The sequence below is a fragment of the Epargyreus clarus genome, unplaced genomic scaffold (assembly GCF_041222505.1).
Source record: "Epargyreus clarus isolate Ecla_fem2 unplaced genomic scaffold, WU_Ecla_fem_2.2 ptg000026l, whole genome shotgun sequence".
In the NCBI taxonomy this organism is placed as follows: domain Eukaryota; kingdom Metazoa; phylum Arthropoda; class Insecta; order Lepidoptera; family Hesperiidae; genus Epargyreus; species Epargyreus clarus.
Window position 1 is genome coordinate 5,381,881 of NW_027332233.1, and position 26,330 is coordinate 5,408,210.

At 34.0% G+C, this 26,330-nt stretch overlaps 2 protein-coding genes across 3 annotated transcripts; one reads left to right on the plus strand and one right to left on the minus strand.

Moving 5' to 3' along the window:
• The first annotated feature begins 937 nt into the window (after positions 1-937).
• LOC140753056 (trypsin-1) lies at positions 938-5,204 on the plus strand. Its single transcript, XM_073087426.1, has 5 exons — positions 938-944; positions 3,033-3,178; positions 3,711-3,862; positions 4,209-4,420; positions 4,808-5,204. Exons 1-5 carry the CDS (start codon positions 938-940, stop codon positions 5,164-5,166), a joined length of 876 nt encoding a protein of 291 aa, XP_072943527.1. The 3' UTR covers positions 5,167-5,204.
• On the minus strand, positions 5,198-24,198 carry LOC140753260 (uncharacterized). 2 transcript variants are annotated; one of them, XM_073087741.1, is made up of 9 exons: positions 23,995-24,198; positions 22,260-22,610; positions 21,120-21,333; positions 14,079-14,242; positions 8,228-8,379; positions 7,681-7,891; positions 7,018-7,215; positions 6,199-6,337; positions 5,198-5,856 (listed from the first exon to the last, which is right to left on the minus strand). In XM_073087741.1, the coding sequence occupies exons 1-9, from the start codon at positions 24,113-24,115 to the stop codon at positions 5,622-5,624; spliced, it is 1,785 nt and encodes a 594-aa protein (XP_072943842.1). In that variant the 5' UTR covers positions 24,116-24,198; the 3' UTR covers positions 5,198-5,621. The 2 variants fall into 2 exon arrangements, with proteins under 2 accessions (XP_072943842.1, XP_072943841.1); XM_073087740.1 differs by having other exon boundaries at positions 7,681-7,894.
• Between the last annotated feature and the right edge of the window lie 2,132 nt (positions 24,199-26,330).

The window sequence follows — 26,330 nt, forward strand, 5'->3', positions numbered from 1 at the left end:
TTAAATGCCTTAATGTGAACAGCTGTTGACATATGGATAATAGCCACAGATAATGCAAATGTTATTAAGAAAATATGAAAGAACTAATATTGAACCTAACGTTCCCCATAACGAAATATGTCTAAAATTATCCGAAAATCATCAAAAATAAGGCAAGTAAAGAAAAACCAAGTAAAATATATCGTGTTCTGAAAATATTATTATATATCGTAGTTTATACCTGTTGTTTCCTATTTAAGTTATAAGTAAGTTCTACACCGAAATACATCGAAAGACATAGCGAATATAGTCATTATGATAAATATATTTTTTATATAAAACGTGTTTTTTAATTTTAAATATTCCTAGTATTTTTCGTATACAATTATGAAATAAGCATAAAGTCCACTTGTTGGTACCTGTTGTTTACTGTGCTTAGTGCTAGGTAAGGTCGAATGCCTCGTTTAACGACCCCTCTGCCATGAAAATAGATCCTTTCAAAATATAATATATAAAGGCGTTCTTGTTATTTTTTAATATATATATTTTTTTAAATGGTGTACTTTTTTGGGTAAACCAATTTTACCCAAAAAATCAGTCACTATTTTTCGTTTAAGATTTGTGTGTTACCGTCAGCAAGAGCCGGTGTTAGTGAGTTTTCGTTCGTACCAAAAAATTATGATATGATGATATTTTTCCACATAGACAAAACACAACATACAGTACGCAATATAGATACCTAAACCCCGAAAACAGAATGCAGAAATAAATAATATAAATACTAAAAAACAATTTTATTATCATAGACAGGCTGGCATTAACGTTTTCATACTATTTAATACAATTATAAATAATTAACATCAATTAAACAATTAACCTTTCTTGTTTTTGTATTCTACGCAGAAGTTGAAATATAAGTCTCAATTACGCTGAATACTTAACCCACTCCAATATTATAATGACCCGTATGGTTTCAAATTATTAAGTTTAGAGAATGCCATTAAACTAACATGGATTGTCAATTCTAAGTTAATAGTATCAATAAAAATGTTAAAGAAAATTAGATTAAAATAATGTATATAAGACACTATACAATAAATATTAATATAGAATAAAAATTAAATTTGAATTTTATTACTGCAAAATTTTTTTACGGCGTGCCGGCATGATGCATGTCACTATTATTAAATTTAAACCCATTTTTACGTAGGTTATCTAAATGTAATTATCTAGTAATTTATTTATTTAAATCAATCGTACGAAAAATATACGAATACGTACGAATAAAGTTTATTAATGATTAATCATTGCCATAATTACAAAAGGTTGAGCATCCCTGCAAATAAAAACTACGCATATTCATAACACTCACACTTCAATTCTAGATAATATTATATAACCCATTGCCATCAAACATATCATAACAGTAGCCACCATGAACTTTATCGCGAATTTCATTGTTTTGTTTGCAACCTGTTTCAAAATCACTTCAGGTAACTTTATTAATACTTATGCCTGGTGATAGATATACAGGGTGAATCTCCATAAAGTGCACATATTGAAACAGGTAAAATTAAACCGCATTTTGTCGACAAAAATAATATTAAAAAAATAAAAAAAATTTTTTTTTGGGTTTTACGACCTTTTGAATTTTTTTTTGGGACTTGTGCACCTGAAGTAAATAAATCGCTATAACTTTTAAACTAAGAGGGTTATCAGGTTCAAACAAAAATAATAATGATTGCCAATGATAGGGCGTACTGATCCATGAAAAAAAATAACAAAAAAAAATCATCTTCCCAGGAAAAAAATGTCAGATTAGTGCAAAAAAGCACTTTTTTTAGGTAAAATTTTCAGTAATCATCAATTTCCTCAAAATAATCTAGGCATTTTATTTTTTTATTATTATTTAATGCAATTCTACGTCGTATTAGCTTTCAAACACTAAAAAAAACACGCCTCTAACTCAAGGATAAAGTTTGCTAGGAACGTTTCAAAAAAGACGCGACGCACGTGCGCCCTAATAAAACTGGTATAGTCCGACCCATAATTAGATGTCCAAAATATAAACAAAGGAAACTATCAAAAATATGTTTCAATGGTAAATTCATGGTAGTTTCTTATTTTTGACGATATTAAAGTGATAAAACAGTAATAAAATAAATCTTTAATAATTAAAAAAAAAAACACTAGTTTGTATTAAAAATGTTATTTATTACCAACACCCTTAAGAACTGCCTTTGTTTAAGCGCTCGTAGGAAACTTTATACTTAAGTTAGAGGCATGCTTTTTTTAGTGTTTGAAAGCTAATACGACGTAGAATTACATTAAATAATAAAAATAAAATAAAAAGCCTAGATTATTTTGAGGAAATTCACGATTACTGAAATTTAACCTAAAAAATTGCTTTCTTCACACTAATCTGACTATTTTTTTCTGGGTAGATAAACTTTTTTGTTTTTTTTTTCATGGATCAGTACGGCTTATAATTGGCATTCATTGTAATTTTTGTTTGAACATGATAACTCTTTTAGTTCAAAAGTTATAGCGATTTATTTACTTTAGGTGCACAATTCCAAAAATAAAACTTCAAAAGGTCGTAAAACCCAAAAAAAAAAATTTTTATTATTATTTTTATTTTTTTTGTCGACAAAATGCGGTTTAATTTTAGCTGTTTCAATATGTGCACTTTATGGAGATTCACCCTGTATAAGATAAAAAAGTATAAAATTTTAAAAAATAGTAAAATATAAGACGAAAAATCTAGGAGAAAAAATAAATTCAATAGGTTAAGTAATTCTCATAAGATTTTGTTTTTTAACCATTTGCAGAATATAATACATACATCTAGTAAATTTTTCTGTCTCCCTAAAGTGTATAATAATTTAATTTAAATAGAATATGTGAATGTCCGTAATATGTTGATTTTCCACAATAAAATATAACTATAGAAGTGGTGTAAAAATATTTCGCAAAATTTAGAGTGAATGAACACTTATTATAAGTAATTTCATATAAATAGTTCGTACTATTATATAATTTCTGGATTAAAGGTGGTTATGTAGAAGTGCCACAAGCAAGAATCGTCGGTGGACATACAGCCAAGCCCGACAGCCACCCGTATCTGGTGTCTTTGCAGCTGAGGTTCCTGTGGATACGCATGCATATGTGTGGAGGTTCGATCTTGAATGAAAGATGGGTAAGTCAACAGTATGTAGGTATAATAAAACCGTGGTAAAGAGGTGAACATAATAGGAATCCCTATGGTTCGAATCCGACGGCACCATCGCCACACCTAATAACAGCAGTGTCAAGCGCGACCGGAATACTTAGATTTAGTTATACTAAACTGTTATTTTATTTATAATATAGGAGTAGCAGACAAGGATGCAGTACACCTCTTATCATCATAAGTGGCTACTTTCGCTCATGAACATCTGTTATGTAACCTAGATATTATTAGATTCCTACCTGAGGTCGGCCACACATGAAGAAGAAGGTGGTAAACCCTTTGTGGTTCGACTCCGGCGGCACCATCGCCACACCTATTTCTACCTAATAACAGCAGTGTTAGGCGCTGCTGTGTTCCGTTTTGAAGGGTGTGGTGAGACAGACTTTTCCGAGGCGTTCCAGCTTAGCCCTCAGGGGTAGCGGCGCATCTGTGTCCGACTTCAGGTAGGAATATCAGATCCTTATCTTAAATCTAATACTAATCGTATATTAAATCGTAGATTCTAACAGCAGCACATTGCGTGAGAGAATCTTTTTTGGTTAAATGGCTACCAATGGACGCAGTGGCTGGATCACACGATGTCGACAATTTTGCATGGGGAACACAAATTGTCACTGTATGGAGACGAGTGCCACACCCATATTACTCAGGGTAGGCATAAGACAATATTTTTCAAGGCATATTGAGTATAGAGCTATAATTTTTTTTATAAATAAGTTATTGGATATGTTGAACGAAAACGTCAATTTATAGACATAAATTCAACTTACCTTATGTCCGGTTACTAATACTCAATCTATCCATTCAATTCTATAAAACAAGTATAAATGTCGTTCACGAAAACAACTTTTCAATTAAGTATACAGTTTTGTGACACAAACATATTTTCAATTGTTTAATTAATTAGCATCACGAGTATATGACGTATATTAGGAGTAACTCATTCATTTGTTAAATTTACTTTGAGCCCTTTTTACAACTTTTCTAAATATTTTAGAGACATTGGTCCCAACGATATCGCCGTACTTCAGACGAGGACACCATTTACTTTTACGAAACAAGTCCAGCCCATTCGCTTACCTCGCAAATTAAAAATTGAAAATGATCACCTGTCTTTAACTGGTTGGGGAGCGCTGAGGACTACGATATTTATACCAGATCTTCCGAGTAGACTACAAGAAGTACAAGTGAAGTACGTGCCTTATGAAGGTAATACTAAATTTATCATTCAAATTATGACTATTATCCTGTTCTATTCTTGAAGGTGGTAGAACCCTTTGTGGAAAGACTCCGTCGACCCCACCGCCACACCTATTTCTGCCTTCTAATCAGAACACAGCAGCGTTAAGCGCAGCTGTGTTCTGATTAGAAGGGTGTGGTAACAAAAGACATACTTTTCGGAGCGTTCCAGCTTAGTCCTCAGGGGTAGCGGCGCATCTGTGGCCGACCTCAGGTAGGAATATCTAATCCTATCTGGGGTTGATTACAGATTTCCATAGGCAGCAAAAGCTTACTGACATGGACTGCATGCTCGTCTCCTAGATTTTGGTCACTAAAATTTGATTAATCATAACTAAATTATTTTAACTTTTATAGAATGCTACAAAGCTATAGATGAAGTAAAGGGTGACGATGAAATAAATCCACTAGACAAAGACGCAAACATTTGCACTGGTCCCCTCACTGGCGGGATAGCTGCTTGCAACGGGGATTCCGGCGGACCCCTCATTCAAGTTATTACTAAAACTAATGATACGGACATAGAAAATGATCCTGTAAGAGATGATTATGATTACAATTATTATAATGAAATTGATAATGGAGAAAATGAGCTTGGGCCAGTCGTTCTCGGTATTGTTTCTTGGGGAATAGCACCCTGTGGAGAAAAAGGAGCTCCTACAGTATACACGAAGGTGTCTCACTACATTGACTTCATAAATAAGTATATCCAGTAATATATTGTAGGTGATAAAGAACACGGTTACGTAGAATAAAATATTTTAATAAATAATAAGTTTACAGCTTATTTACAATATATCACGAGGCCTTAAAATAATGTCTACGTAACTACCTCTTAACTTCTAGTTTAAGGGTTAATAACATTTGTACTCACTACTCGTTTTAGTAGCCACTTTATAAAAAATATCAATACTCACTTCCACAATACTTTTCCATTACAAAATAATCTTTGAAAAATTCGATTTTTTTATGACTATAAGCAAATTAACGCAGAATAATAATTTATGAACTTTAGAATTGAAATCAAATTAAAATTTCATGTATTGTTTACACGAATTGAATTATGAACAAAAGAATAATGACTTTTATATAAAATCAATACATTCTATTTAACGATTTAATGTTTACATCTTTTATCTTTGCTTATAGAAAGTCTGCTATTATCACAATTTCAATTCAAAAGCACATCAGCTGGTTTATAATTTCCACATTTGGGTAACGAATCGACCACCAATTTTGGTATCGCTAAAGGAACATTTATTATAACCGCAACTGGCAGTGAAGAAAGTCCACACGACCGGCACTCCAGCAACCAGGTTCCTCCGCGATCAGGCTGTATCCGTATAATAGTAAAGCCTTTATTAGGTACAGTAAATGTATCTTTTAGAGGCGCATTCCGTTCATTTCTGTGAAGAGAGAAATAAGACTTTAACATGGTGTTTTCAATACATATAGTTACGAAAGAAAATTGTATACTTCAGGCCTCCATTAATTATGGTCAGAGACTTGTTAGCTCTTTGTTGCAATATGAAATTGTAAGTATAGGTCATAGGAAGGTATAAAAGAAAGTTAATTGAAAATATAATGAGTAGATAATCATACGATTACATTTTATAGAAAATGCGTGTCTAATGCTTTAAGATGTTCAAAAGCAAAATTGGATTTTTGAAATTTGTTATTTTGTCTTTGCATCTATTGAAATATATAATAACGTATACATAGTTTATGTGAAATAAAATGTAACACACCTTATGATTTTTCCTTCTTTGTCAAGTTTATGGAAATCTTCCCTCGATATTGGTAGATTATTAGGATTTTGCCAAGTCGCAATAACTTCTGCACTATATCCGTGTAAATGGAATGTGTATGAATCGTTGCTGCCGAAACCTGCAATTTTAATTCAAGTTAACATATTAGCATATCTCTAGGTATATGTTATAATTTCTGCATGCTACGATGAAACTAACTAATACAACAAATCTGTCTTTTTTTAATAACATAAGAGTAGCAGACGAGCATGCAGTCCACTGATGGTAAGTGGCTACTGCCGCCCATGGACATCTGCAATCAACCCCTTAGAAATTCCTACCTGAGGTCGGCCACAGATGCGCCGCTGCTCCTGAGGACTAAGCTGGAACGCTGGAGCTGTCTTTATAAATATCACGTATTGTTCCTGATGTCGCTTAACCACGGGATATTAACTGCATAGAATTATTAAAGAAAAACTGTCCAAAGGTTTCTGAAATGTTTTCTTGATTTTTTTACAATATAAGAGTAGCAGACGAGCATGCAGTCTACCTGATGATAAGTAGCTACTGCCGCCCATGGACATCTGTGGTCAACCCAGATAAAATTACATTCCTACCTCAGATCGACTACAAATGCGTCGTTACCAATTCGGACTACGCTAGAATGCCTCGGATAAATATCCCCCTTACACCCTTCAAACCAGAACAAAGCAGCGTTTTATACAGCGGTTATTAGGCAGAAATAGTTGTGCCGGTGGTGCGGTCGGAGTCGAACCATACGTTTTACCACCTTCAAATAAGATGGGATTGTTGTCTTACCTTCATTGACCAACGCCAGTTCATACTCTCCTTTGTCTTCCACTTTCAAAACCTGCACACATTGAGTTTGTTTATGTTTCTCCTCCTCGCCCACTTTGCATATGGAATCCGGTTTTACATCCATAGGCTTCAACAGCATCGGTGTATTTGGATACAGGAAATTCTTGCCGTTTATCTGAATTACACCGTTGCTTGTAGCTAAAAACAAATATTACATTTTGCAATTACCATTCCAAAAATGAAGTCACAATTAACATCAAGATTAATTCTAAACAGGTGTCAATTGACCTAATTTTTGCTTAAAATATTTGTATTACTATATTGACGTGATTTCTAATAAATATTTAGATTAGCGAAGATAAAATTATTACGTTCTGTTTATATATTTTACTATTTACATATTTAAGATGACGATAATAATAACATACCGACCTATATCATATAACCTATGTAGCTAATTAATTATTTGTTAAACTTTTAATTTAAAACAAGTCCGTGTCCTATTTAACTTCCTTAAGAAAGATTTTTCAAAATCCTTTCTTAGTTTTCATCTTTGTTATATATAAATTCAATCTTCGACTTTATATTATCTAATAGCTGGTCAATATTAGTATTATAAAAAAGATTTAAATTTGGCTTTTGGGTACAATTATTTACACTTACATAGTTCTGCCGGATAAAAAGGCTTGGTGGGTAAAGCATCACTTAAGTATCGATAGTCGTTATCGCTGTCCTTAAACTTAACAGTATTTCGGTCTATGCCCAAATAGACAGACTTCACATTTTCTGCAGCATTTGTAGAATCTCTCAGATATTGAAGCTTCTGTCCATATATAATAGATGCTGCACCAGGTTCCAGATTATTTTTGGTTTTCTTCTGAAAAATGAATGATAAGCCATATTAGCGGAATAACTTTTTTGACATATCATAAGCCACATTATTACTAATCCATTGTTGAGTTAGAATCTGTCCACGGAAAGAAAGATGATTAAGTCTAAGTCAAGTTTTTGGAACTTTGGTTTGGCAGCAATGAGTCTGAAGTCAACTCTTTGTAGTTCGACTTCAGACTCATTGCTGCCAAACCTTTCTGCCTAATTACATCAGTGTGATAAGGGATAGACAAACTTATTACATACATAAAAAAACCTAAAGATTACAATTAAGTAATAGGTACTTCTGCATAACCTTAAATATATTTTACACACTTACTGGTTCCTCATCTAACATGGCAGTGTAGTTGAATCCAGAATACAGCAGCATAGCACTGGCTGATAGACCACTACACTTGTCCCGCCCGTGGACTCGAACCCAATACCCGCCTGCTTCTTGATCTGCACGCACCACTACATCCATGCGCTCTCCTGAAATTTTACAAATAGGACTAGTTAGTACTAGACTAGTTCAAAAAATGTTACAGATTTTTTGATTAACACGCGCAACGCGTTGTTATTTTACGTTAAATATTATTTGAACGTTTAATTAAGCCTCGTTCAATTCAAATAACATACACAAGAAAATTAATTATTATAGCAAAATTTAAAAAAGTTGTCACGTTTTCTTCATAATATTAACACCCAAGTTTGTGATACGGATTTCTTAAGCATTGATCATACTGTTATTACACACTTCAACATAACTTCCTTACTACCATAAACATTACATACAATTGCCACATTAATAAATCAAAATCCCATTTATGTAGGAAACCGAAATTACGAAATGAGCAACAATCAACGCCACACGCATTCGCATTAGTCGGTGAATGGAAAAAACAAAAGGAAATAAAAGGGCTTAATGTAGTTAGGCGACTTTCACATCAGCAAACGAGCCGCGCGATTAAGCCGCCATTTTGTACCTTTAATATAATTATAGCTATAACTGCACTTTTACACCCAAACAGTGCTGAGGTAACTTTAACAATAATATAAGTGTTTGTCCGTAATTTGGAAATAATTGCCCCTTCCTTTCTTGTTTATATGATATGAAAGCATAACAAATTAACCTTTTTTTCATCTATTTATACATAATAATTTGGAAAAGTACTGAACGGCTTTATGTAAGATTTTAGATAGAGCATTTTGTTTCGAAGATATGTACACATTATGGGTGAGATAAAAAAAAATATAAACATGATGAACATACCTTTTGTATATAGTTATAACCCAATTAATTGTTTCATATTCATAATACTACTGTGTACTTTTTAATGCAATTTCAAATTGAACATGGAATTGCAAACCATGTCTGGCAGCTGAAACGCCGTGTGTGAAAATTCTTTAGTAAAGAAAGTGAACTGGAGACCGGTCGTGAGGTGACCTTAAACTCCGAAGTGGACCACGATACACCGATGCCTTTCTCTGCCATTGTCGGTGAAACTTTGAAAATTACACTAACATTTTTTGCTTTCCTGTTTTCACTTTCGATATGTTTAGTTGTTGAAGAAAGATTTAAGTTAAACTTAAATAGAACCTTGAAAGTTATTTATATTTAACTTTTAAAAATTTGAAACCTAAACCTAAACCTAATTTTATAGTGGAAGTGAATGCTAAGCTAAGCAACTGGGTCGAAATATCGGCAATAATAAAAAACGCATATCGTAAGTACCTGTTATATAATAAAATGTGTCAATTCCGCGATAATTTTAGTCTAAAATCATATACTAAGCAAGTATCTAAGGATGTAACGTACATCAAAAGTTCGGTAACATCGAACATACAATATCGAAATTGTCATATTATAAAAAAATATATCAAAAAATGTATCCAAAAAAATTTTTGGACACCCTTGAAAGTCAACTGAGTTTGCCACCCCTTTCATAGGTCGGCGAATGAAACGGAAGGTCAACTATCGATAAATATGATATCCCGTTGAAACTTTCGGTATGATCAGTTAACGATATTTTTAGGCCTTCTGTATAAATATCGATATTTGTATAGTTTATCAACTTATGTGTATTACATATTGTGGTGTATGTTTTAAGGTCTAGGTAAACACCTCTCTAGCGATACGTTGACATTTGTTGTGACCTTAAGTTACCGCAAAGAGATTAAATACATAGTATGTAGGGCTATGCAATTGCACATGAATATGGAAAATCACGAAACATGAAATATCGTGAGGAAACCTACACGCCTGAAAGATCTTACCAAAAAAATGTGAGCCGTCACGGGACGCCTGGCAGATGTGAAACATCGACATTATTTTGTAAAAGTAATATGCAGAAAAGAACATATTGTGATAGGAACTAAATGATCGAGTGGGAGAGAATCGCACAGTCGATTGCGCATGGCGACGCGTCGCCACACCGTACACACTACTGCATATAGACTATATATATATATATATACCATCGTATAGCGTGCGTCCACGGCATGCGTCGCCACGCTAGAAATCGGTTTAACGTGCGGCTATAGATGTTTCACATCAAAAAAACCCAAAGGTGTTTGATATCTATAAATTCACACTTGGGCAGCACTTGGTGGTTAATTAATGATTGTTGACGTTTAACATGTATTTCAAAACCACTTATTACCAATTAGTAATAAGTGCTGGCACTATGTCTCCGGTTCTACTATACAGTTGAATGTCTTTAGGTTACCGTAAGTAATGAAGGAGATTTTGTTCAGTTTTACTTGTACTTTCATTTGCAGATTATGTACATGAACGGCCTTGGAAGCCTCCATGATCTTAGTGAATAAGTACCTACTTAAGTACGTATCTCGAATGACTTGTTTTTATAGTTACGTATATATTTGAAAAAATTCCAACTAACAGAAAGGAAATTTTCCACGCTTTATCCCTAATTCTTATGGATGCTTTAAGATTTGAAAACAATACGTCATAGTCGTAGAATAATGACGGATTTGACAAAAATGTGAAATTCACTTTTTATCATATTTGGATAACATATTGTCTAAATATTATTACTGCATTACAGAAAAAATTCTATGTATTTCAAATTAATCAGTCGGTATAACGACGGATTTTAAATGCGCTCATAGTAAATGACGTTTGTGAACAACTTGAAATGGCTGCCCTGTAAAGTTTGTTATTTGTTAAAATCGACTTTGTTCTACGACTATGACGATTATAGATTGTTGTCCATAATTCACTTTTCAACATCAAATAGAACCTAAATAATACCTTTTCACTTTCACGGGTACACAATTCGTAACATTAACAAAAAGTGATTTCGTAAGTGAAAGTTGCGATGTTTTTTTAAATCACTACCAAATTAACACATACATGTGGACGTTAGAAAACGTTACTTAATCTTTGAAACGCATGATAATGATATGTTTGATGTTATTTGGGACGCAATGAATGAACTGAAGGTGGTAGAACCCTGTGTGGTTTCCGCCTCATAACAGCAGTGTTAAACGCTGCTGTGTTCTGGTTTAAAGGGTGTGGTAAGGGAGACATACTTTTCCGAGGCGTTCTAGCTTAGTCCTCAGGGTAGCGACGCATCTGTGGCCGACCTCAGGTAGGAATATCCATACCTATATGGGGTTGATTACAGAGGTCCATAGGCGGCAGTAGCCACTAACCATCAGGTGGACTGCATGCTCGTCTGTATATTATAAAAAAGCAAAAATCGTTGTGCTAATACGGTAGTAACACTAGAGCTTTCAAATATTAGTTTAAATAATTAATTAACCAACGAGTGAATAAACCAACAAAGACATCAAAAAGGCCGACTGTGTAATAAAATTACAGTTAAATGTAAACAAAGGTTACATAGGAAGGTAATACGTTTGGAAAGTTTAGTAATTTGCGGTTACATCTCTAACAGTGGGTTCCTGGACCATAAAATATAGCCTATTACACTCCGCTAATAAGGCAAATCTAATGACGACACGTATTTTAAAATTTGTTGTTTGTCTACCTGGTTTTAGTAAATATTTTCACATGCATCTTTCCTAATCTGTGACCTATCACGTGATCCGTCCGTCCGTCCATCCCACAGATCCCTAGATCCAGAGTTCGAATCCCAGGCACGCACCTCTAATTTTTAAAGTTAACTGGAATTATATTAATTTTCACTTGATTTAACCATGAAGGAAAGCATTGTGAGGAAACTTGCATACCTGAGAAATCTTTAAAAAAGTTCTCAAAGGTACGTGAAGTCTACCAATACGCACTTGGCCAGCACGTTGGACTAAGGCCTAATTGAACGAACGAAGCGGATATCTGTGCCCAGCAGTGACGAAGATTTTTCCTACCTGTACACAATTTAAGCACTTATCTACCTAATCTCATGAAATCCTACCTTTAATGTAAAATTTAAATTTTAAATAATCGAACAATTTGAATCAATAATCATTATCATAATGTTGGAATATTATTATTTTGTGTTACAACTTTTGTAGCACCTTGGAGGCTTTGAAATACTTTCTCCACGCCTTTTGTTTTTATGTAAACGTGACATAAAACAAGACCTTTTCGTAAATCTAGAACATTCTTAGACTGTAAACAACTTTCGAACACTTTTATTTTTGTATGTGACCTAGACACGGATTTCGTTCAACTTATTTTATGAGTTTCCATTAAATTAAAGTTGTTTGTTGTTAAGAAACTGATTATAACTCGATCGATATTCTTTGTTGTAATATTTTTCGTGATAAGAATATATTATTACAAAAAAAGTAATTAATAATATTAAAGGAATTATATACAAAAAAGGGGAATAAAAACAATAATCACTATAAATAAAACAAACCATCTAAAATTGCCGTGTGAGGCATGGTTCCCAAAACGCTGGCGGCGTTCCCTTGCTGCACTGCTAGGCTCAATCTTTGGGCGAAGTAGCCGCCAGCTCTTTGGTCACCAGAAGCGAGGACAAGTCTGGTCGACATATCTGACATGAATTTCTTCATGTCAGATGACCATGGACCAAGGAATTATTAAAATTATTATTAAAGGAATTATTAATATTTAAATTGCTCCCAATGATTTGCGTGTAAATAGTTACGACTCGATCGATATACATTAATCTTCTATAATAAGTAATACTGTTTAGGATCAAAAACTATTTTCAAACAGGAAATATTGTGATATTTAAAATTCATCATATACCTACTTTGATTGACATAAAAGCACTTGAATTGATCTAAAGGTACCGGTTTTAAAAGCGTGGGATGGCGTGATTGTGAGCGTGAGTGGATCTCCAAAACATCAATCGTTAATTCAAATATGTTACTTTAACTATTTATCCTAAGCATTATTATAAACCACACTGACATATAGAGGGTACCGGATACTATTATCAACCAGATAACTAAATGAATTTAGATTTATATTCGCTTTGAGTTGTTTATATAACTGTTATAGTTGATGACACCCACGATTTTTCAAAGTTATGTGCGCATTAGAAATTATTTATCACATGTTTAAAACGGTAAAAGTAAACATCGTGACGAGACCTGCAAAACTAGGAGATTCTAATTCTAAAATGATTTCAAATGTATAGGTATGAAGTCTACCAATTCGCGCGGTGGATTATGGCCTAATCCTTCTCATTCTGAGAGGAAACCCATGTCCAGCAGTGGGACAATAATGGGTCGATGACGTACGCTGAAGATAGTTGTACTGATGTAGCAGACGAGCATGCAGTCAAATTGATGTTAAGTTATTAATGCCGCCCAAGGGCATCTGCAATCTCTTCGAGACAAGACCTGCTTCCCAGGTCGTCCACATATACCCCTGGAAGGACGGCGGTATGCGCATAGCGTCGTAAACACCTGACAGTGTGGCGAGCCCTGATGCTCATCTGGGCGGAGCCCGAAGGGGCAGCGCGTTTAGAGGACTCCGGTTGATTTCCGTAGGATATCCCGGAGTCCTCTTAGTAACGCTGAGGACGGCCACCGGGGGGGTTTCAGTGCAGTAAGAATCACACATAACCCTATGTCGCTCCCGCGGCACCGGGTACCTTTTGAAGGTTTCCCCCTCGTCAACAAAAAAAATAGGTATGCGCCGATAGCCCTGTGGACTAAGCTTTTTAATTCTATGTGCAATTTACCGCAATTAGCTATAAATATCAACGATTACACAATCTAATTACCTGGGTAGAGCAGCACGTGTCGTGTAGATACAGGTTTGACAGGTTTCCCGTCGGTCGCGATAACCATCATGTCGTGACGGTCCACATTCAAAAGCAGAGGACACTCGATAGCCGCTGCGTTGATTAATCGGAGCCGGTAAGCATATCCTGGTATCACAAATAACCTGTAAGAATTAGTCAATCGTTAGTATGAAGTGTTAAGTAATTATTGGATGTCACCATGGTGTACCATTACTGTCGTGCTGCTGGGGATGGGTCTCCTCTTAGAGTGAGAGGGTTTAGACCATAGTCAAGGAATGGCCAAGCGAAAATTGTAGACTTCACATACCTTTAAGAACATTTTTATTTAAAGAACCAAGGTGTATAGATTTTTAATATATTTTCCTTCGTCTATATATGTATTAAGTCATAAGTAATATCTAAAACGCATATATTTTTGAATTTTTAGAGGCACTTGCCTGGCGCTTAAACCTTAGACCCCCGGATTGATAATCCGAATTTTATCCACTAGACTATTACTGCGTAAAAAATCTCATATTAAGAGTACATACTACATACTATTTTTTTTGTTTTTTTTTTTTTATAATATAAGAATAGCAGACGAGCATGCAGTCCACCTGATGTGGCTACTGCCGCCCATGGACATCTGTAATCAACCCCAGATAGGATTAGATATTCCTACCCGAGGTCGGCCACAGATGCGCCGCTACCCCTGAGGACTAAGCTGGAAAGCCTCGGAAAAGTCTGTCTCCCTTACCACACCCTTCAAACCGGAACACAGCAGCGCCTAACACTGCTGTTATTAGGTAGAAATAGGTGTGGCGGTGGTGCCGCCGGAGTCGAACCACAAAGGGTTCTACCACCTTTAAAAGTTTACTAGTCACTAAAGGCCATAATTTATTACACGGCTTAGCGTTTACAAGTTATTGACTAATTGTACAATCAAACAAACTTACCAAGTGTAGTTCGATTGAAATTATGCTCCTAGTTGTCTCGTCCGAAGATGATCATAGAATACTGACTGTTAGTTAGCTCCCTAGCACTTACTAACGCCACATAAGTTTAAATAATCTTTCTGAAAATAAAAATTCTGCATAATCTGTACCTCGTTGTCTGTCACGCGCTGTCATTACGTCGAGCTGTCATTCAGTTTAAAGTTGTAAATATATTTTAGTATAGGAGTAGCATACAAGTATGCCGTCCACCGGATGTCAAGTGGCTACTGCCGCTCGTGGACATCTGTTACTACACTTAATTGATTCTACAACTTTCGGGAGCAGGTGTAATACCTGCAGGGGAGGGTGGGACTGATCATCTTCGGACGAGACAACTAGGAGCATAATTTCAATCGAACTACACTTGGTAAGTTTGTTTGATTGTACAATTATGCCCTAGTTGTCTCGTCCTCGATGATCATAGAATACTGACTGTTAGATGTTCAAAGACCTGTTGTAGAATCAATACAGACAAACATCACACAGCTATGAAATAAATACGCCACGCAGGTGCTGACCTGTGTGGTGGAACGGTCGCTGTACCGGTCGGAAACGCAGTGTTCAATTAGGAAACATCCTGAAAATCAAATAATAAATTCTGTTTCAACTCCGCGCTTCCATTAATTCTTCCCTGTGTGTGTTTATGACTTCTTTACTTAAAAAAGAACCAATTATAATAAGAGAATGTAGCATAATTCAGCATCTTATACATTCAATACAAAAAAAAGCACAGTACTTATAAAATAAATATTTTTCGACTTGGCGGTGGCACTGCCGTGGCCCCAGAAGTCTTATCTATTACATAAGTATATATAATAAATGATAATATGTAACAACACTTATTGTATAACTTTTGATTGCATAGATGAGGCAATCTATAGCACAGTGTACTAAATGATACCACCAAAACGGTTCAAACGGACCAAATGTGGTTCCTTATGAAACATAAATAAAATATTTAAAATATTATTATATGAATTTGTTTTCTTTTTTTTTTTTTTTACAGAGTCCAAACTTCTCAAGTTTCATAATTTTATGTATAGTTATCATTTATATTAACTTGATTGGTAATAGTGGAGGCTAAAGTATGTAATATTTTGTCTCGAACTAAAATAAATATAGTAATCATTTATATTTTCTCTGCATTTCAAATGTTTATTGCTGCAGTAAGAAGGCTATGTGGATAGCCTTCTTACTGCACTTAGGTACTATTAAAATAATAATAATAATACTGTAAAGTATCACTTGTTAACATTTGTTCCCAATTTTGAATACAAAAACGTTTATCAGGAATGCTCCCTGATACCATTTTTTTTTTTTTTTTTATATAAATGTAATGTTCCACATATGTATCACACGTATGTGAATTTCTCATTTGTTCTCAAGACGGAGTTATTTGAACGCACGCGGGATATCGGTGCGCTGGATCCTTTAGCGATTTGACACTGTGGGATTCAGCACAATTACCCATGGCGTTTTACAAATATAAATTTATATATTTATTTATTATGTACTACCTCTATATATATAATATGTATGTATATATTTATGGACATATATTTGCATAAATTGTAATTATAATTAAATATAATTTGTAACTGTCGAATTAATATAAACATTGTATATATTAATTAAGTGATATATATATAATAATATATATCACGAAAAAATCACTGTGAACTCATCTTATGCTCAGCTGTATGAATAAATATGTAATTATTTTGAGGGATATAATTGGTTAAGACTCCAATAATATTTTAATCAAGGTAAACAAAGGTTGGATATCTGATAGGTTACCCTGAATTCCAGTTTCTTTATTCTTTTGATTTTGTCCTATAAAACTATGGAGACATAGAAGATAATATTTCAATGTTGTAAATATTATTATGTATACTTTTGAAACTAAATATTTTATTTCATTCCCATTCTGTATGACCTAAGTAGTTCCTTGATATAAAATTTATGAATGAATTTATATAATTCAAAAATGCCTTGCTTTTTTCACCAAATTTACTTAATATAATCCTTAAGATTATGCAAGTGTAGGTGCTGTATACTAATAAAGCATTTTATCCACTAATTGCTGTGGCATATTATTAAAGTCATCTTAACAAAGGATTTCAAAAACAAAGTAAATTTATTTAATTTATTGATATATATATATAATACAATATATATTTAAAGATAGCAATTATATGGACTGAATTTCAAGGAACTTACGTTTCCTTTAAATGAATAATTTTATTTATTTTTGTTGACACATAATTGTCAAGTATGAAATACCAGGCTATGATATTTATATTCATAAAGGTACATAACAAGTGTATATATGCTATACAAAGTCAGCCAATAATAATAAATAAGCAATAAACTCTTATAAAAAACTGAACAAATTTTTATATCAACAAACAAAATTTATATCAAATGATGTTCTTATTACTTACTTACTAGGCAACATGTCACTCCTTCAATAACACATAGCTAGGTTTATTACTTGGCAAAAATAGCCTTAGGTAACAGTTTTGTATACAAAATATATTATCACATAGTACAATATTATGTAAGTCTATGCTAATTAAAATTATTTATTGAGCAGGTGGCCTATGTTAAAATTTGTTATGTTCAAATATTGAAATAAAATTAGTTTCTTTCTTAAATTTAATATGCGTATGCATTGTATTACCATGTTGCTGTTAAGCTAAGGAAACAAATTGTAAAGGAATAGAATGGTTGACTTGTGTTTTTTCCTTAAATATTGTTACTTATACATTGTTACCGAATGAATGTTATCTATTATTTCCATTTCTCATTTTAGAGGGAAAATATATTCATTAATAGGTCAGCATAATTAAGATGGTAATCATGCCATCAATGGTATGAATCAAATTTGATATTTATACATACCAGTCTTGTACAGTTGAGTACGGTTAAGCATTGAGTAACTCCGGAATGGATGCCTGTCTTCCTTCCTGTGTTGAGTTACAGGTTGGTTCAATCTCTTTCTTGCCATCGTCTGGACACTTGTATAGAGAGGTCCCCACTAGTTTAAAGAACTGGGTTAATTTTAGTTTTTGGTATTTGCTGTACAATTATTAAGTCTTCATGTTTGATGTAAGTCATCATAATATTAAAAAGTCGTCTGCTTTTCTAATAGGAGAAAAACACCTCTGAAACATAAATTTTTTAGAGATATATGAAACCATATTTTATTTGTGGTCATGGTTACCTAAGGTACAGTATAGGTACTGTATAAGACACAGTATAAGTACTTTGCAGCAACATTATATCTGTGATGATATAATGTAAGATTTTGTTACCGTTGTGAACAACTGCAATGGATTACACCCCGGGATAATACCCACTTGTTTGTTAATCAATAATGAATGAGTCTCGTTTCATTATGGATTCAATAACCCACCATCATCACAGAATTGAGCTTTGGAAACTATATCTATTTTTTTTTTTTTTTTTTCAAATGGGTGTGTTTCCCCAAATACTCTAAGTTATTCACCAAACATTCGGTCACAATTCTTCTTCACAAATCTTCTATCCCAATTTCTATCCCACTACTGGGTACAGGTCTCTCCTCAGACTGAGAGGGTTCTTGCATAGTCCATGATAAAATAAATCCTATGTGCCTTATTCACAATCTGATTAGCAATATTTTTGTCAATAATTAAATTGCTTCATGAATAAGTTTAATTTTAGACGGGCTATAAATTTCATGTCGTTTCCAAGTATTTCAGGTATAAATAAATATTTGTTATGATAATGTTAATACTTTATCATTATAAATTGTTCACTTGAAATTAATGTTATAAGTAAGTTATCAGGGCTTTTCATTAGCCTAATCAGTAACCATTCTTCATTTATTGTTGGTAAGATTAATCTCCCCTGCAATTCTTATAGAAACATGCTTCAAGTGCTCATATCAGCTGGATCTTGGAAAGACACATAGTGGTCCTATATGGAATATTAACCACTGTTTACAATGAACAGTTATTAACTGTCATTTATTACATTGCTCTTTAGAACTAAACAATATCACAATAGTTGCAATAAATGTATGACCATGATATTCCTTGCGAATATCCATGGCAGCTTAAGCAAGTTTGACCATGATATTCCTTCTGAATATATGGCAGCTTAAGAAATGATCAGAGAAAAAACAAAGATCAGATAGGTCGGCTTTTGAGTTTTCAAATGTTTTGACACCGCCTCACCCCACAGGTGGGCCTGAGTGTCTATCAAATGGTATATAAAGCCCATTCATTTGTTTTGAAATATTTCAATGCCGCCTTACCCATCTGCTGGGCATAAGTGTCCATTATCTGGGACTTGGTACGTCTCTGAGCTCCGAGATGTACCGACACGGTCACACGGTCACACAATGAAGGTGAGCCTAAGTATCCATCAGATATGTTTCAAACCCTTTTTATGAAATCTTTTGACGTTGCCTTAACGTCCATCTGATGATTTTGAAGGACCGTCTTTGAGTTTTGAGATGTTTCAACACCGCCTCATCCCGCAGATGGGCCTGAGTGTCCATAACAAAACACAGAATTGGCGGGAACATAATAAAGAAAATAAACTTACCAATACATTCCGGAGCGAACTTGTCGTTGTCGAACTCGCACAAACATTGCCCGTATATCCGCTCCGTCCGTATATCCATTGAAAATTCTTCTTGTTTGGTCTCCAATCGTCATTTTTTAACATAACACTATATACATTATACATAAAATAACATATTTTATATATTATTGCGGTGACAAACATGTGGCGTCGTTAAGCGACATAGAAAACGAATGACAGCTCGACGTAATGACAGCGCGTGACAGACAACGAGGTACAGATTATGCAGAATTTTTATTTTCAGAAAGATTATTTAAACTTATGTGGCGTTAGTAAGTGCTAGGGAGCTAACTAACAGTCAGTATTCTATGATCATCGAGGACGAGACAACTAGGGCATAATTGAATGTAATACGTTTGTAGTCTATCACGAAAAACCTTTTCTTACTTCTATAACCACTTTTCACCCATCCATTCATCATTCAAATGGGATTCAAAATTTAATTACATGAAATATTCTTCATTATATAAGACGAGCGTTATATAAGTTAGATCCTGAGCAACATTTCATGCCCACAGGCTTACGATGCCCGTTGTCTGTCAGTCCATCAGTAGATTTTATTAAGTGGAAACTGCGCATTTCGAAGCGTCAATGTGAAAGTGCCGGTCATTACAACGCGAAGAAAGTAATTTTATAGTCATATCTATGAAACAGATAGTATACAACACGCAATCCACCTGATATTAGGTGAAAACTATAGCCTGCAGACATCAGATGGGCTACACGCTCTAATGCTGTTTCTTTCGTAAATACTTGGAAATATGCTGATGGAATGGGTAAAATGGATATGATTAGTCTGGGAAGATCACCACTACACCTACTTCAAACAGTACTTTTTTTTAATTATAGGAGTAGCAGAAGAGCATACAGTCCACCTGGTGGTAAGTGGCTACTGCCGCCCATGGACGTCTGTAATCAACCCCAGATAGGATTAGATTTTCCCACCTGATGTCGGCCACAGTATGTCTTCCTTCCCACATCCTTCAAACCGGAACACAGCAGCGCCTAACACTGCTGTTATTAGGTAAAAATAGGTGTGGCGGTGATGCCGCCGAGTCGAACCACCTTCGAATGGTACCTTTGTAAGGTATAAAGATGCTCCTACGTTCCAGTCGAACTTTGAATGCTGGCTGAAGCGACCATCTTAATTCTAATCTATGATCACGCTCAGGTCAGAACTCCTATCCTATTTGGAATTAGTTAGAAATATCGATGGGAGGCGTGAATATCAGTTGGATTGCAAACGTTTGCTATTTCAATCTTATACAAAAGAGAAATTTAATTGCCTTACTTGGCTGTATAACTATCTGAATTGAATATATATATTTTTTATTTATACTATTATTTACTTTTATTTATTTTTATTTATATATTTTTGATACTTTTACTTTTATTTTTTATATAAACTTACTTTGATCTGTCTTCATTTCCGTTGATAGCCAGCGAAGTTGGTAGAACTTGGCTCAAGTCTTCTATGATCCCGGTCAGCAAGGAAGGGAACTTCGCAGCTATCATCAGGGTGTTCTCCTCACCTCGGTCATAGTCGTACAAGGAAACGTGCGGCTCCAAGGGCTGGGGCTGATCCACGATGATTGATCCGTACACACCATCACTTTGATGAGCCACTGGAAATTGAGTCATTATCCGTTAGTACGATAAAAATAGCGTGTGGGTGCTAACCTTTTGAAGGTTCTCCCTCGACAACGAAAAAGGTAGGTTTATTGATGACTAGACAATCCTGTTATAATTTTAATCCATGTATGAAAAATTGATTTGGCATTGAAGATAGTCACAAATAAAATTTAAAAGATTTCATGAAATTTTGTAAACACATAATGAAATCATTAGTAAATAAGTAAGTAGTAAAAAGTCATGCCCGGAATTTACGTTTTTGTTTTAGTCGCGAAGTACTTAATTAAATCATTTAAACAAATTAGGGTAAGAAATAGGAAACCCTCGTATTTTGTTTCATTATAGCACAAAATATTTTTTTCAAATTCGTATTAAGCGAACCTATATTTAAAACCGCATCTTACTTATTCATTATGTACAAAAGGCAAGTACGATCACAATTACATTTGAGATTTCTCTAACAAAGATTTACATGCACTTTCATAACAGAAGTAACAGCAGTTGTTGAAGGTTGTTTCTGCAATAAATGCATCACGGGCTAATGACTGAAAGTACTTGTCGACTAGACATGTACAATTAACAGAGCGAGTTAAATTTTAAATATTACTTGCTGCGGACTCTAATTTCAACCCCATCAATGAGCTACATAAACGGAACATTTCTTAGATGAAATTTTACATGTGCGTAAGTCAACGGACTTTTCCTCGAAGGAATGTGAGTAAGACTGTTTTTATGGATGCCACCTTTACGATGACCATTAACATCGAGACCACTTTATCTACTGAATAAAACTTTGTTTCTGACTGACAAACATCATACAGACTAACTGACACAACACATAACTTAAACTGATGTACAAATTTTATTCCCTAGGAAGAATTAGGGATTGCAACTAGCACTCAAAAGCATAAATTCTCACCTGAATTGGAATGATAAAAGAAGGTTCCCGGTGTTGAAGCAATGAAAGCGTATTCGTAAGTAGATCCATAGGACACAGGGCATTGTGTTACCATCGGCACTCCGTCCATATACGGCGTTCCCTTTTGCTCCACGCCGTGCCAATGCATCGCCAAATCTTGATCAGGAACCTTATTTTTCACTTTAACGATAACTACATCGTTTAAACAAACATGTATTGGAGGTCCTGGCGTCATTCCGTTGATCATAATAGCTGGTATATCATTTTCTTGGATAGCAGGTTCTATGTCGAAATCGTAGACACACCGCCGCGGTTTCACGTTGAACTTGCAAGGTCGCTGGCATGATTTGTCTGAAAGAGCGCTGAGTTGAGCAACGTTAGATGTACACATTAAATTGCGTTGGTGTTTCAAAAGCGTTTCGGAAGTGCACTTCCAAGGGAAACTGAAACGCTTACAACGCTACTATATTTGAGGTTAGTTCTAAGGGTGTAAAAACAGACCTGAATTGTTTTGAGAAAATAATGGTACAGAATTGCACTGACGTGCCTCCAGATCAAAGTGTATTTTGGTCTGGCACGAAGTTGCCCTGGTCATTGTTACACAAAATTTATTTATAGTATTCACTATCGACTATTTGTTGGTTAAAATTTATTATTCACATATTATTATTTACTTTCGTCTGTTTGTAGCTTTTTTGGTTAACATTTATTTAAATGCATTAAAAATATCAAATACATCGCAAAGGAAGACTTCTTGAGCGTACATTTATACATTTAGACCTCAAATCAAAATATGCTATTTGTTTAATACAATATGACAAAATAAACTACTTATATACTTGAATATTGATGTGGTATTGATTTTATTCACAATTGAAATAATACATTTACGCAGCTGAAGCTATAACAAAGGATAGGAACGTAGTGTACCTGTTTTATAATAATGAAGAATATACCTTTCTACTTTTTGTCACCGATTATGCCCGCTTTTTAAAACCACAATTGAAAATAAGATGGATGGATATTTCATTCATAGCACACAATACAATCGTTACAAAACAGTTTTCTTAGACAAAGCCAAAAAGTAAAATGGTCTATAGAAAATAAAGTTCCAGTGAAACCTACCAAATGAGTCGTTATAAATCTAAGAATTTAACAATATTTCAGTTAGGATCGTTCCTTTTGCTTTTAATCCGAGGATTTGTCTGAAAACTAGGTTATTTGAGCAACCTTAGACGAACACATTAAGCCGATTTTGGTTGCAATATTTTGTAACAACAGTAACTCGCAAATGCACTTTACATTAGAACATAGTAACTATGTGCTCAAAATTGCTGACTGTCTTTAAATATTACTGACGTTGAATAAAATGTTATAGTACACACAAATACAATGGCTGTAATATGCATTAAATTAATCTTTAATTACAATGTTATTTTGAAGATATACTTAACTAGTTAAAATAACAAAATAATAATAAAGTGGTGTCTGACCAACTAAATTATAATAAAACTAATTATAATCTGTTAACAGTTTTACAATCATATAAGTACATTAAAAGGGACTAATCAAAATAAATGTGACAAACTAATAAATGAAATTTAGTATTCTTTTAAATTATTCTACAAGTCAGGTGTAAGGTATTTAATGATTATAACTTAAGAACTTTACCTAAAAGTTTATATTTGAAAAATATTATATTGTTTTAAAGCGAAATTTAAGCATAATATATCACCTGAATTCTTCGTTGTATCAGCCAACAGAACGTTAGCCGTCGGCATGAAGCTCTCCAGCGACGCCTTGCCATTGTAGCTCACATTGGCGACGATAATAACACACAGAACTAACAACTTCATGCCGAAGCACGTGTGATTTGAGATCAAAACTTTGCAATCAAGAAGACGACGCAATGCGCTCGTGATGGTGTGCTGAGCGAAACTGTCGGAAAGTTCCGAGGCGGTTTGGCGGGTTGCGGACGCTCGCTTCGTTCCGCTCGCTTGTTGATCTTTGAAGAGATCTGCGATTTAATTAATTTAATTGTAGGAACATACAAATTAATAATTATGTTATTGTTATTAATGGAAGAGTGTATGAAGGTACATACATTAGAATACTTAGTCTTTGCCTTGTAGGTAGCTAGAAAATTAACAATGTTTATTTTTATATTTTTCTTTATAATTTATATTTGGAAAAAAATGTCGACATACATTTCATGAAATAATTAATTGATATGTTGAATTACTCGTGTGGTAAATAATAAACTGATTAAATTTACTTGTGTTCGTATATTATTAAAGAAGTGTTGAATCAAAATATTTTGTGCGATGATAAAATAAACCGCTGCTAAATAAAAAATCCCGTTTATTATAAATTAGTAATGCATGCAAAAGTGATAAATGACGTAAACCCTTATCATGTGAATACAACAAACGGTAGATGATGTTGATACTTATTCAATGCCAACCTAAAAATGAAAACCTATTGAATATTTTCTACATACCGAATTAATAATAAATTAATCAGAAATATTATAATATCAAAAATCCGTCTGCTAAATATCTTTTAATTCTTCTCAGATATCTTATGTACCTAACTTCCACAGTTCAGATTAAACCAATGCCACCTTATTGGTGTGTTATAATCCGTCGAACCGTTTGGGCTATAGGCACAGTAGAAATATGGAACAGCAACAAACATCGCATCGACGAGGCTCCTAAGCGGTTTTCACAGAGCTGCAGTAGCGAGTGTCGCATCAAAACGAGTGTTCACGTTGCTATTTATTTGCTACTTATTTCTTTTTAATAGATCTTTTTAAAAATGACACGAGCGTATTGCGTAGTATACGGCTGTTTGAATTTGGTTTCGTAAAAAGCGGAGTCATAATTTTTTAAACTCATTTTTATGCTTACTCATTACATTTTTTGCTTTCATTTTATTCATTTATATGCTTGCGCTAAAACTCGTAAAAGGTTATGCCGTAATTAATAACAAATTAAAGACCTACAAAAAATCAAAGTAAGTTGTATCACAACTTGTACCAATTTTACACTGTTTTCCGTATTTAAAAATATAATAATAATAATTATCGTATTTTGCTGGGATTAACCGACGCCGTGAGATTACCTAATTAAATATGCTAAAATAGAAATAAATAACACTATTATTAAAAAATAATATAGTGACAACCTTATTCTTCAATGGAGTGTAGGTAATATTTTTATCAACTAGGCTTAGTTTCCATACTGTTCCATATTTGTACTGTGCTGTAGGGCCGGCCCAATCATACATACATACATACATACATACATACATACATACATACATACATACATACATACATACATACATACGTACATACATAATAATTACCCTCCGCAGTCGACTAAAAAGGCATGCTCTAAATTCTAGAATCTAGATAGTACGTTGGCTTATTGCCAAAGACCTATTTGCACGAAAATATTGATTTCCTGCCATCGGAACTAGCAATGCCTTGCACAAGGTACTGGGCCACTCTCTTTATTTAGCAACAAATAGTTAATAGTAACATTGAAATATTCCTTTATTAACGCTCATGCTCTAAATGCGAGGACATTGTCCGTAACATATGGAAAAACAAGTACAAGAGGAAGTTAAGGGCTAATTAGATGAAGAGTAATTATTATAGAAGGTTTTTGAAGGGTGTGGTAAGGGAGACAGACTTTTCCGAGGCGTTCCAGCTTAGTCCTCAGGGGTAGCGGTGCATTTGTGGCCGCTTCCCATCCAACCACTTACCATCCAGTGGACTGCATGCTCGTCTGCTCCTCCTATATTATAAAAAAAAATTGTTTATAATTTAAATCGTGTTAATAGTTAATATTTGTCTGTAGACTTCAGTCATAACTTATTTTTAGAATTTAAAAAAGTTTGAAAGGTGGTCGGACCTGATATAGCGTAAAGCCCTAAATGCGAGATCATTCAATCCGCACTTACCATCATGACCAACTATGCCGTAAACATTTCTTTATTTACAGACAAATGCCGTTCATTTATAGGCTACTGATGGATTAATGATGATTAATGATATTTTTATAC